An 11,599-nucleotide genomic window follows, 5' to 3' on the forward strand; every position below is an offset into this window, starting at 1 on the left:
AAACTAAGGAGGCTTTCTAAAGAATTGGCATACAGGTTGCTTAGTCCAAGGTGTCCTCGTTTAAATAGCTACATGAATTGAAATAAACAACAAAAAGAGTACTTGAATAGATACACCTTTGTGAGATAAATGCAAATGTTGGAAGTCAACCATCAGTTCACACATTATAGCCAAAATAAACTTTGTTCGTGTTTATCAACATATTTTACACAAACCAAGTGCCTGTACCTAGCTGGGTGTCATTTAAGGTGAATTTGACGGGATAGAGAGGGGCAAATAAAGCATTGTCCTCAAACAGGGCTTCAGGAAACCAGCAAGAGGGAGCTCAGGAAAGGGGATTGGAGCGAACTGATTAAGCGTCTACTATGCAGGGCAGTGTACCTTCAGGAATTCGTTTGGTCTTCTTTTTTTCTCTCCCCACATTTTCTGCTCGCCTCTATCTTCTTGGAAGAATCTGTGTATTTTTTTCCCCCTTTCCGACTGTTTTTTTTTACTCCCCAGCATCAAAGGCGGGGCAAAAACATGTGTGGGTACATATAATTTCGTGACGCTTTTCATACTAAGGATGAAAGTTGGGTACACATGAGTTGGGGGACACCATCAATGGAATACAAGTAACATGCAAACCAGAATTTACTGTCAACAGTCTGGACAGCTCTGCCGTTATAATTTCTGAGAAGAATCATTGTCTGTGGCTTTTTTTTTTTTTGTATTAACATCGTTTTTCCCTCCTCCTCATACTGTCTTCCCTCTTCTTGCTCTTCCATACATGGTGTTTTTAAACTCAAAGCATCTGATTCAACGTAAAAGGAGGCCCGCCTCTCTTATCAAATTTCTCGTATTAAAGTGAACTTCGCAGAAAAAGGTCAGTTTCAAAACCTGTGAACTTCCCAGCTGCGCACTTTTTTTCATCTTAATTCTTTAAATAAGTATACCTCTTCCTTCTGTTTTGCTTTCTTAGCCCATTAAAAAAAACATACATTTTAATTGGTAACCCCCCCCAATCTCTCAAGATTCGTTCAGGTTATTTTTCCATATTTTTACGCGTATAAAATACTTTAATTTTTAAAATTGTTTTGCTCCGTCGTTCTTTCTGATTCCAGCCAAATAGCAACAAGAAACAAGTTCCCTTTCTCCTTTTCTCTCTAGTTTGTTTTCTATTCTTTTTGTTTTTGCCCATACTTTGTTAGCAAGATTTTATTTCTAGGTCGCAGCTTTGCCGCACTCCACATTTCACTGTTCCCGATCTCCTTTGTCCAGTCTCTACCCAGACTTCTCCAAACCAGACCCTAAAAAGCCGAATTCTAAGCCCAAGGGCAGATGGGCTGATGGCCCTCGTGGGATCCTGGGTCCCGCCTGAAGTAGGGCCCTGTGAGTCCAGAATGCAGAGAGAAATAGGGGGCGGTGAGCGGGGCGAAAGAGAGCGGGCCTGGAGGTCCGAAGCGGGTACCCGAGAAGCTGCGGGACGCGGAGGGCGTGCGGGGTAGCGCGGCTCGGGAGGCTGCATCGACCCAGGCGCTGGTGCTGGCGTCACAGACCCAGGGCGGCCGCGTGCTTTTTGGCTTTCAGTCTGAGATCCGCGATGCTGGAGTTCTTGCTGGTGGTCTTGGCGGCGGCGGCAGCAGCCACAACCGAGGCGGCGGAGGCCGAGTCGGCGGCCAGCGTGGCAAGCGGCAGTCCGAAGGGCGGCGCCGGGAACATCATGTAAGGCGCGTGCGCGGCCAGGTGCGGATGCAGGTGGTGGTGCGCGTGCGCCACGGCGCTGTCCAGCTGCAGCTGCGCCTGAACCTGAAAGGACAAGGGCGTCACGTTGCAATGACTATCCTAGGGTGACAACAGAATAGAAACAGAGCATTAACGGCGTCCACCTTGGCTATGGGAGAGTTGGGGTGCGGGACAGGGAAGGAACATCTTATTTGGAGAATGACTTTCTTGGCCTGTTGCTAAATCTAGGGCACCACAGGGATACTGTAGTGCCCCACCCCCACTCCCAGGTCTTTAACAACTCACACCTTGGGCTTATTCCCTTACACGCCCCTGTCTACAGGAATGTGGTGGCCCCCTGAGGAGCTAGGTGGATGAGGGGGTGACCTAGCTATAGTCTTAAAAACACCAAGAACCTCAACATAACATCGTTGTCAGAGAGACAGGGGATAAGGACTGTTAACCTCCTATCCTGGGTCTGCCACACACCTCTTGGCACACTCCTAAAACAAACTACAAAAACTTTTTCTTGTCACTTAGGAACTTATAGCGTGTTCAGTCTCTAACTTTTCCTGCCATAAGAATTATCTGGGGATCCTGTAAAAATGTAGACTCTGAGTCAGCAGATCTAGGTTGGGACCTGAGATTCTAAATATCTTAACAGCTTCCTAAGTGTGGCCAATTCTGCTGGCCTGAAGATTTCCACCTTCTGAGTAGGGCCAGTTTCTGAGTAGGGCCAGTTTTCTTTTTAAGCTCTGCCCTCCCTCTTTCTCCAATGCATTTCCTCCCATTTCAAAAGTCCTGCATTGAGAGGCCAGAATCCTGTAATGCCACATAAACTCAACTCTTCCAAACTCTTAAGTCTCAATAGATGGACATCACCAGGTGTCCCCCCAGTCCAAGGTGCCAGTGACTGAGAGCTAATTCGTGACATTTCAGCCTTTCGGTCTGGGCAGAAGAAGGGAAGGTCAGGCACTAGCAGGAAAAGGATTTTGCCCCCAGGCTTAGAAAGCAGCCAGTTCAGAACATTGGGATTTCCCAGGATTAAATCATTGCTGCAGGCTGTCCTTTTAAAATGTAGCCTTAAAGGTTTCTTTAGGGCTAAGAAAGGATTGGAGAGATAGGGCAGGCAGTCTTGGGAAGACCAAGACTTCCCTCTCTATCAGAGATGAAGGGACAGTTTTTTGAAAACAAGCCTGAGTTGGGAGTGCTTGTATTTATTTTTCTTCTTCCAGAGACATTTAATGTGACTAAGAGGTAGAAAATACCTAGAAAGAATATTTAGAGGATTGCCTTAGAAACACCTTAGGACTAGCTTCTGTATTTGATTTGACAAAATCCTAATCAAAGGCCTTTCCTTCCTCTCCCCAAGTGTGATTGTAAATGCATTTTTTAAAGGACCAGTTACTGCCTTCAGGCTCCTTGGGGGCTCCTATGAAAACAGAAAGGACTAAGTATTCAAGACCATGACACTGTATAGGTTTTTAAAGGGGAGTAGGTCCACTATATCATCTTGAAATCGATTCTTCAACTACATGGACATTGGGGCTCAGAGACAGGGGCTGCTCAACAGTCCAAACAAACATCCAGGCCTTTTTACATTTAAAAACTGCTGGAAGCTAGGCTGTACTTGCCTGCTGAAATGGCATCCTTAGGGCGCCTACGTTGACATAGGGTGCAACTCTGCAGGCTTCAAACTGGCTAGCAGCCCCTATGAGGACACCTATAAAAACAGGGGACAAGACACAATAAGGTAAACATTTCTGGTGTTTTCCAAGGTTTCAAGTGATACCAACATTTAACAGATTCCATTGCAACTGAACTGTTATTTTTCTAAATTGGTGCTGCAATTCAAATAATGTAATTTTCTTCTAAATATTAGGATTTTCATTAACCATCTTCAGAAGTTTTTTAAATCAAGGACCATCTTCATCTTTTAAGGCTTTGTTTTGTTTTTTTGTCTTTGTTACCAACACCCCCCCACACACACTTTTCTTTTTTACTTAGAATAAAATGCACTTTTTAGAGGTATGAGAAGCACACCTTTATGAAGTTGATTCTCCTGTTTTCTACACTTAGCTCTTCGATTTTGAAACCAAACCTACAAGTTAAAACAGAAAAAATATACATAAAACATCTATGTTATGACTTAAAACATCTTAAATTACAGTAGCACAAATGGAAAAAAAGTGCTGCTTTAGGCAAGTCTTAGGATGTAACAAGCACGTGTTGCATTATATGAAAAAGCCTCAATTTCCAAAATTAAAAATGTAAATGAAGTACAAAAATAGGATGATTTCTTAGACTCTATGTAAGATAAATTTTTCCTTGATAAATTACTATTAGTCCTGGTTTCATCTTTCCACACTATAGAGTCCCAGGGGCCTAGAACATTCCCTGGTATCTGACACCAATGTGATAATGGGTTTAAATGTTTGCCTAGTTAAGACCTAAGAAGAATGGACCAGTAATACTCTGTAATATTAATTAGCTTCATCTTGGAAAAAAAGAAGAAAACCAAGCACTAAAGCAAATAATGACTCTAGTTTTTTTTTGGGGGGGGGGCTTGTGTGAGGGAGAGGTAATTAGTGTCCTAAAAGCCTTACTACAAAGAAGTTTCGAATTTCTCTGTTCCTCTGTGCAGCAGAGTATAACACAGTAGCAGAATAATTGTACCATTATCATGATAATCTAATTTGCTTCTATAGAAAAAGCCACTGCCCGCAGTTAGGACAGTAGGGAAGAGTACAGAAAATAGCTCCTATACCTTAAATGAAAGTATGGGAAAAAAAAAATAAAGAGCAGTGATCAAGTTCACTTCTGAGGAGAGGGAAAAAAAAAATGCCACACAAAAAAAGGGGGGTGGGGAATGAGTCACGTAACCCCTGGATACTGGATATAATCTTAAATAACTTGCCAACTTTTCCAGGCAGCAAGACAGATTTTTAAAAATTCAAATAAGGTTTGCTTTTTTATACCTACCCCATTTCCAATAACACAGCATATTGATTGACTCACAAATTAGTGTTTTAAAAACCCGTGAAAGGAAAATATTGCTTCAGAGCTTTTTCTACTATGTTTTTGAAATCAAGTGCATGTCAGTGTAAATCTTCAAAAATTGTCCCGCTATGGAGTATAATAGAAGGGTGGATTTCATGCCAGGGTGGCATCCTTTGTGTAACTCACATGGCCTGAGGCTTCTTGACTCTTTTTTTTTTTTTCCTAGAAGAGTTGGAATGGAGATACTATTACTCATAGCTTCAATAATTATCATGGTTTTAAGGGGTTCCAGAGCCTCTAGAGAGCTCAGCAAAGCAAAGCAGAACAGGCTTGAATGGGAAGGCTCTGGGGTTGACGCTGTGATGACCAAGGCAGCCTATTATTATTTTTTTCTCTGTCCACGTTAGTGCTTTTTTTTTTTCTTCCTGATCCTATTACAAGATGCAAGGAAGCCCCAAAAGAATTGCACATAGTTCTTTACAGATGGTGGTCTCTCCGCCCAGAGACCCAGGGAGTATCTGTTACAGCGATACTTTGGAACAGCTGCAGATGTTCCAGCCTAAAACTGCTCCATGTGTTCAAACAAATAATGACCATCATTTTCTCCTATTTTATTATTTGAGCGGAAATACAATCTGAAACGTTTAAATTTGTTCCTCATAAAGCAGGAAGGAAGGGTATGTGTCATAATTCTCCCTTTAGATGCCCCCAAACCTACTTTTGCTTTTACATTCACCTCAACAACCAAAAATGAAAAAAACCTGCCACAGTTCTGCCTTCCTGGGATATGGCAATTTCTGGAGGTCCGATTTAGAAAATGCCAATAGTGCAATAGATATGTGCATTGTCTTAAAATCGAATTTTCATGGGTTCTCGTTTGTGGCCTTGGTTAAGCAAACGAACAAAGAGTGGCCAAATGCATTCTTTCTCAGCTGTTTCACACTCGGTTTGAGATCGATCCGCTAACAGTGCACTGTAAATTTCCGCACTTAACAGATGCTAATTTTCTTTATAGTCTGTACATCTATAAACCTAATTGGCATATCCGTTTGGCAAATCTAGACCTAGGAGCAGACCCTCTCTAGGAAACCCAACTCCGGCGAGCAAAATACTCCTTGTAACTTTTAAGGCTTCCAGAGATAAAACGTTTTCTGTGGGATTTTTTTTAAGCTTATAAAACTAGGCCCATTAGGATTAAACCACATTAAAGACAGCGTGAGGCGAGGGGGGGTGTGGTTTATAGAAACTCTGGGAGCAAGCCCAGCACAGCTTTCTTCTTCTGGGAACATATGTTGGCTGAGGGGTGAAAGGGGCTACAGGACCAACATCTACTTCAGAAAATCAGACCTGTAGCAAAGATAACCCTCCCTTCCTCTTTTCACTGCAGACACTTTCTCGGCAGCAGTCTCCCTGTGTATCCCCTAAGCTGCCTCCAACCCTAGATGCATCAGTTCTCAGCTACCAGGGCCCAACCTCTGCCTCCTCACAGTACCTGCACTCGGGCCTCAGACAGTCCAAGTCGCTGGCTCAGTTCCTCTCGCATGAAAGCATCTGGATAGTGGGTCTCATCGAAAAGCCTCTCCAGCTCGTTGAGTTGTTCCAGGGTGAAATTGGTTCGACTTCGCCTCTGCTTGATTTTGGTCTGGCCTTCGTCCTCCATCCCTTTAGCATCCTCTTTGCGATCCTTCAACTCCGGGTTCACTGGAGAGGGCACGAACCGGACCACACGTGCGTCGGCGCACAAACCAGCACACGCGCGCGCGCGCACACACACACACACACACACACACACACGCAAGCGGGTTACCAGATTTGTCTGGAGGGAAGAGAGAGATTCTACCCCATGGCGGTCCAGCCTCTCAACCTGGAAAGAGGAAGGGGATCCAGAAACCCTCTAAGTCCTGCCTTCGTAGCCTTCTGGGGCAAGGTGGCACGTGGCCACCTGCCTCCCTTACCACAGTGGTCTCGGCTCTCTCTCCCACCATCCAGGTCCCCTCTCCCGCTTACACCAAATGCAGCCCTGGCCCTCTCTGTCACTCACTCTCTCCTCTCCCACGCACTCGCTGGAAATCAAACGCGCGGCGCTGGCCTCTCGCAGAGCTCAGTCTCTGTTAAAGGGCGCGGCATGGCCCACTTGCTGGCCTTGCACACCAGCCATCCTCAGCGAGCTGGCCGCAGTTCGGCCACCTTCCCTACCGCTGGCCCTTTGCATCCCGCAAACTTGCTGGTCTAATTTAGAAACAACTGGGCCCGCTGGAGGGTCGCAGCAGGAGAACCAGACCCGGGTGCTGCGCTGCGCAGAAAGCCGCGTTCACAGGCACCCTGCATTGCCCCAGGGCTTGGACCAGACCCCTACTGACGGCTCCACTGGTAGCCTGACAGTCTCTGCCTCCCCTGCTAGACCCGGGTCGAATGAGCACAGGCGCCCACGCCATGTTGGCGGCCTGGAGGGCTCGCCGCCCACGCCAGGCCAGAAGGGAAGACGCTGCAAACCAGCTTCTGATGGTCAGCAAAACCCACCGCTACATCTGTCCTCTCCTTCTCCCTCCCTCGTGGAAAGGCAGACTCGACCCTAAAGGCTTAAACCCACAGAGATCAACAGGTTCAAGAAGAACATTCCTGATGCTCGGTTTCTATTGGTTGCTCTAAACCTTTTCATGCATCCAGCAGCTCGGATGTTTAATAAAATATGCATTTTTCTGCTGTGGCTTTGCACACATCCGTTGCTACTTTGCTGTCCTTTCCTTCCATTTCAAAACAGGAGCTCTTCGAGTGTAAGCAAACAGAGCCACCCGAGGGATGAGGGATGAGGTTCTTGTGTGCCAAAGGGCAATGATCAGCAAAGCCAGAATCAGAGCCATATCACAATAAGGTCCACCTAACCTTCATCCTCTGCGTCTGACTTGGAGACTTGGGTGTTCACTGTCAAAGCTAAGTTTAAATAGTACAGGCTGTTAGCAATTCTTCCCAGCCCAGGGTCCCGATCAACATGGTTGTTAAAAAATCATTTCTGGAAGTGTCAATCTGCAGAGAAATTAATACTTGCCCTGAGCTCGGAAGTCAACAATCCCTGGAACTATGCGCATCGGGGCTTCAGACGTGAACCTTGCCTTGGAGAGCTAGGAAGTCCAGACCCCTGAGCTGTGAACCTTGAAGTTGGGGGTGGAGGACTATCCCTGGGCCCTTAATATTTATCTCATCACTCCTAATTTTCAAAGGACATGGTGCCAGGTCTGGGAGAAGATGAACAACTAAATCTCAACCCAGTCTGACATTCTGTACCGCAATCTTAATTGCTACCTGCATTTTTACTTCTCAGAGTTCGTTTTATGGACGTTTGTCCTTCCTCCGCGAAGAAAGTAGATACCGTTACAGCAAGCATTAGAGGTCGATTTAATAGGACTATGTTTGGTCTAATACTGTAGTGAAATTTAAACATGAAAACATATTCTTCAAATTATGTGAAAGGAATGGAAGGCTTTGTCTATTTCTTGTTAGCCCCACAAGTGGATACCCCTCTGAGTTTGGGGGCTTCAAAGAGAAATAAATCCAAATTTCAAGTTGATTAATAGACTTAATATAACGTCTATTTCGCCCCCAACTTTCCATTTAATGGCCTAAACAGGAACAGACCGTGTTATAAACAACTTAATTGCTTGCTTAAATTTGTGATTCTACGCATACCACATATTTTCTTAATTGGAAAAATATGCCAGTACACTAGTTACTGCAGTACCAAGTGCCACATTAATTTTTAACTTTGAATTGATACAAGACGCTTCACCATTTAGATAAAGCCATTTTCTAACATTTTGCTGACTCCAAAGGACACACACACACACACACACACACACACACAACTTAAGTACTGGGTGATTCTATGCAGTAAAGAAAATATCTCAAAATAAGCCTCTAAATAGAAACCTCAGTGCTTCTACGGGGAGTATCAGCGTGGCCTGGACCTTAGCCTGATTGGCTTCGTTCTACATTAACAGCTCAAAGAGAATGAGAAGTTTGGTCCCCAAGATTCGGACGTTTGGGGATCTTTGCAGAGTTCCAGGGGTCTCAGAGGCAGCTCCACAGCCAGGGCCAGCCTAGGGTGAATCTTCTCTTTCTCCTTTTCTCTCTCTCTCTCTCTCCCTCAGGCCTAGGAAGGGGCTCCCGCAAACTCGAGACTACAAGCTAGTCACAACTGGTCTCCCGGTGTGCCCTTGCCAGCATCCCCTCTCGCAGCCTGGCCCCTCAAACTTCCAAGTCTCCCGGCGCCCACGGGCTGGCTGGGCTGCGGCCCCATACTCCCGCTAGCGAAAAATGCGCTTCGGTGCAATGGGAGCAACGGGAAAGGATGCGCGCAGCCCCCTCGCCCTCGCCCACTCGAGGACCCCACCCACGACGGAGCTCACCGTCCGACACCCACCCCTCCACTATCACTGTAGCTTCCAAAGCTGGGGTCCAGGGCCCTCTCCGCTACCGCCCCCCTCCCCGCTGGGCCTCGGGGTCCTCTCCCGCCCGAGAGGAGTCTGGAAGGCGGGAAGGGGAACCGCAGCCGGGGTCGGGCCGTTACCCTCCGTAAGCCGCGGGCTGCCCGGCTCCCTGCTTCTCTCCGCGGCGCCCATGTCCAGCTCCCGGACGGGAGAGCGCCCTCCTCCAGCTCCTCCGCCTGCTCCTCCTCCTCCTGCACCTCCTCCGCCTCCTCCGCCTCCGCCTCCGCCTCCTCCTCCGCCGCCGCCTCCGCCGGCCGCCCGGACTGCCGGGCTGCTGCGGTCGTCGCGGCCCGGCTCTACGCAGCCCGGCTCCTTGGCCCCGCGCAGCGGCCCGCTCTCCAGCACCTCCCGGTACGTGATAGCCTCCTTCTTCTCCTTCACTTTCTGGTCAAAAGACTTGGAGACGAACGCAGTAAGTTCTTCCATCGCTGCAGCCGCGGTTCAGCCTCGCGCTCAACCTCTCCCTGCCGAGCCCCGCTCTTTTTTCCTTCTTCTTTTTTTACTGCTCCAGCCCCCCCAATAATAACACATCAATGGGGCAGGGGGTGGGGGAGGAGAGGGAGGAGGAGGAAGAAGAAGAAAAAAAAAGAGGAGAAGAAAGAAGAAAGAGGAGAAGTAGAAGGAGAAAAAGAAGTAAGAAGAGGAGGAGGACGAGGAGGAGGGGGAGGAGGAAGAGGGAAGGGGCGGGGGCCGCCGGAGGGAAATGGGAACTGATGCTTCCCGGCCCGAGCGCGCGTGTTCAATGTTGAGATCTTTGACAATTCTTCCTGCGGAGAGTTCAGATCTGATAGCGACGCTGCTCTTGAAGTCTCACTATTTATACTTCCTAAAGGCGGCCCCTTGTTCGGAGTAAATTACCTCCCCTTGCAACTCCGAGGGAGCCCCTTCGCGGGGAGCAGGCGCGCCCCTACCAGGGGTGGGGAGGAGAGAGAGAGAGAGAGAGAGAGAGAGAGAGAGAGAGAGAAAGAGAGAGAGAGAGAGAGAGAGAGAGAGAGAGAGAGAGAGAAAGGAGGATTGAGGCTGGAGTCCAGCGTGCTGGAGTGAGAGGGCAGAGCTGGGGACCAGAAGGGGGCGGGGAGAGGAGGCCGGTCCCCAGCGGTCCGGTTTTCAGATAGCCAAGGCCGCCTGTGCTCTTGGCCATTAATCCAGGATTGACAAGAATCCCTAATTAATTTAATTAAGCGTGGATTTTGCGTTGGTGTCACGACTTAGTTAAACACTGGGGAGCTGGATAGACTTCTCGGAGGCGGGGCCAAGAGGAAACTGACAAGTGCGCTGCAATCCAAGTCAGTGTGTATTCACACCGCGAAGCCGACACTCCAGCTTCGCTGTGGGTCGGAGGCAACCCAGCAGCTCGGCCCTACGCTGTTGACCCCTCGTCTCTTCCCTGCAGTAAGCGCTCTATGGCCTGTAGGGCCTGCACCCCACCCCAGCATCCTGGTCCTGCATCCCTTCCTTCTTGAGGCCCTTGCAGCTCCACGATCCGCATCACCAGGTCTTTACTTCACGTGCCTGCCCCCAGTGAGGGTTCTCTGCCGCGTCTGGGACTCCTGCACCCCTTTTTAGGAGCTTCCTGACCTCCAGCCAGGCTGAACCTGGGTCTTCAAGCTTCTAGCCGGTTCTGGGTATTTCACCCTACTACTCACACTCGCGTGTTGGAGTCAAAAGCCGACTCCTCTGAGGACACATTTCGCTTTTAGGGGTCGGTCGATTTAACCGACTGTTTCCTGAGCAGCTGTTTCCTGACAGATCCCGTTTTAAAGTGTTTCTTTCCAGCCCGGTCAAGCGCAGCTCCACTTCTTTACCTCTCTGAGGTCTCAGGACTCTTACGCTTTCCCCTAACAACTCTCTGCACTGGGCCCCTCTTCAGCATCCTGGGAAGATTTCTGTTTTGCCCTCCTGATTTCTAATTTCAAAAAACAAAAGATCGAAAAACGTTGTTTGTGCCTCGTCTAAGTTTTTGTTTATCGTGGTCTGTTAAAAAAGACAGGCTCTTAGAGGCAAAAAAAGTTCGATTCCTCTCTCTGATTTAAAATTTTAAAAATATATTTCTGGGTCCTTTTTATGGAAATGGTTTATGTGGAAGGAATATCGATGTTCCTGAGCCATTTGTCTGTAGTCTGCAAGCCAAGGCGTGCAGTGAGAGCTGAGGCTATGCAAATTCCCGTATATACTCACAAAATAATAGTTATAAATAGAAAGTTACTTTTACTTGAAAGCATAAGCAAATATTCCTTTTTAAGTGCAGTTTTGGGGCATTTTTTCAAGTATTTGAATATTGATATTTTTCTGATGTTAAAGACAATATTTTCATTATCTTGAATCTAATTCTCAGTAAAAATAAAAACACCCGCACACCATTAATATACGTATCTTCCACTCATTGGTTAGAACATCAAAGCAAACTTAAC

The 11,599-nt window shown here is 47.3% G+C and overlaps 2 protein-coding genes across 3 annotated transcripts in view; one reads left to right on the top strand and one right to left on the bottom strand.

The window, feature by feature from the left end:
- Positions 1 to 669: 669 nt before the first annotated feature.
- Positions 670 to 10,050, bottom strand: Shox2 (short stature homeobox 2). 2 transcript variants are annotated; one of them, XM_008837456.2, is made up of 5 exons: positions 9,269 to 10,050; positions 6,197 to 6,405; positions 3,748 to 3,805; positions 3,339 to 3,427; positions 670 to 1,824 (listed from the first exon to the last, which is right to left on the bottom strand). In XM_008837456.2, exons 1-5 carry the CDS (start codon positions 9,612 to 9,614, stop codon positions 1,531 to 1,533), a joined length of 996 nt encoding a protein of 331 aa, XP_008835678.1. In that variant the 5' UTR covers positions 9,615 to 10,050; the 3' UTR covers positions 670 to 1,530. The 2 variants fall into 2 exon arrangements, with proteins under 2 accessions (XP_008835678.1, XP_008835679.1); XM_008837457.3 differs by having other exon boundaries at positions 670 to 1,788; positions 9,269 to 10,047.
- Rsrc1 (arginine and serine rich coiled-coil 1) overlaps positions 9,423 to 11,599 on the top strand; it is a 413,201-nt gene continuing 411,024 nt past the window's right edge. The window contains exon 1 of the mRNA XM_029565584.1: positions 9,423 to 9,539. The gene's annotated coding sequence lies outside the window, so the exon portion shown is untranslated. The remainder of the gene's footprint in view (positions 9,540 to 11,599) is intronic.

The sequence above is a fragment of the Nannospalax galili genome, unplaced genomic scaffold, assembly GCF_000622305.1.
Source record: "Nannospalax galili isolate Female #2095 unplaced genomic scaffold, S.galili_v1.0 scaffold617, whole genome shotgun sequence".
Lineage (NCBI taxonomy): Eukaryota > Metazoa > Chordata > Mammalia > Rodentia > Spalacidae > Nannospalax > Nannospalax galili.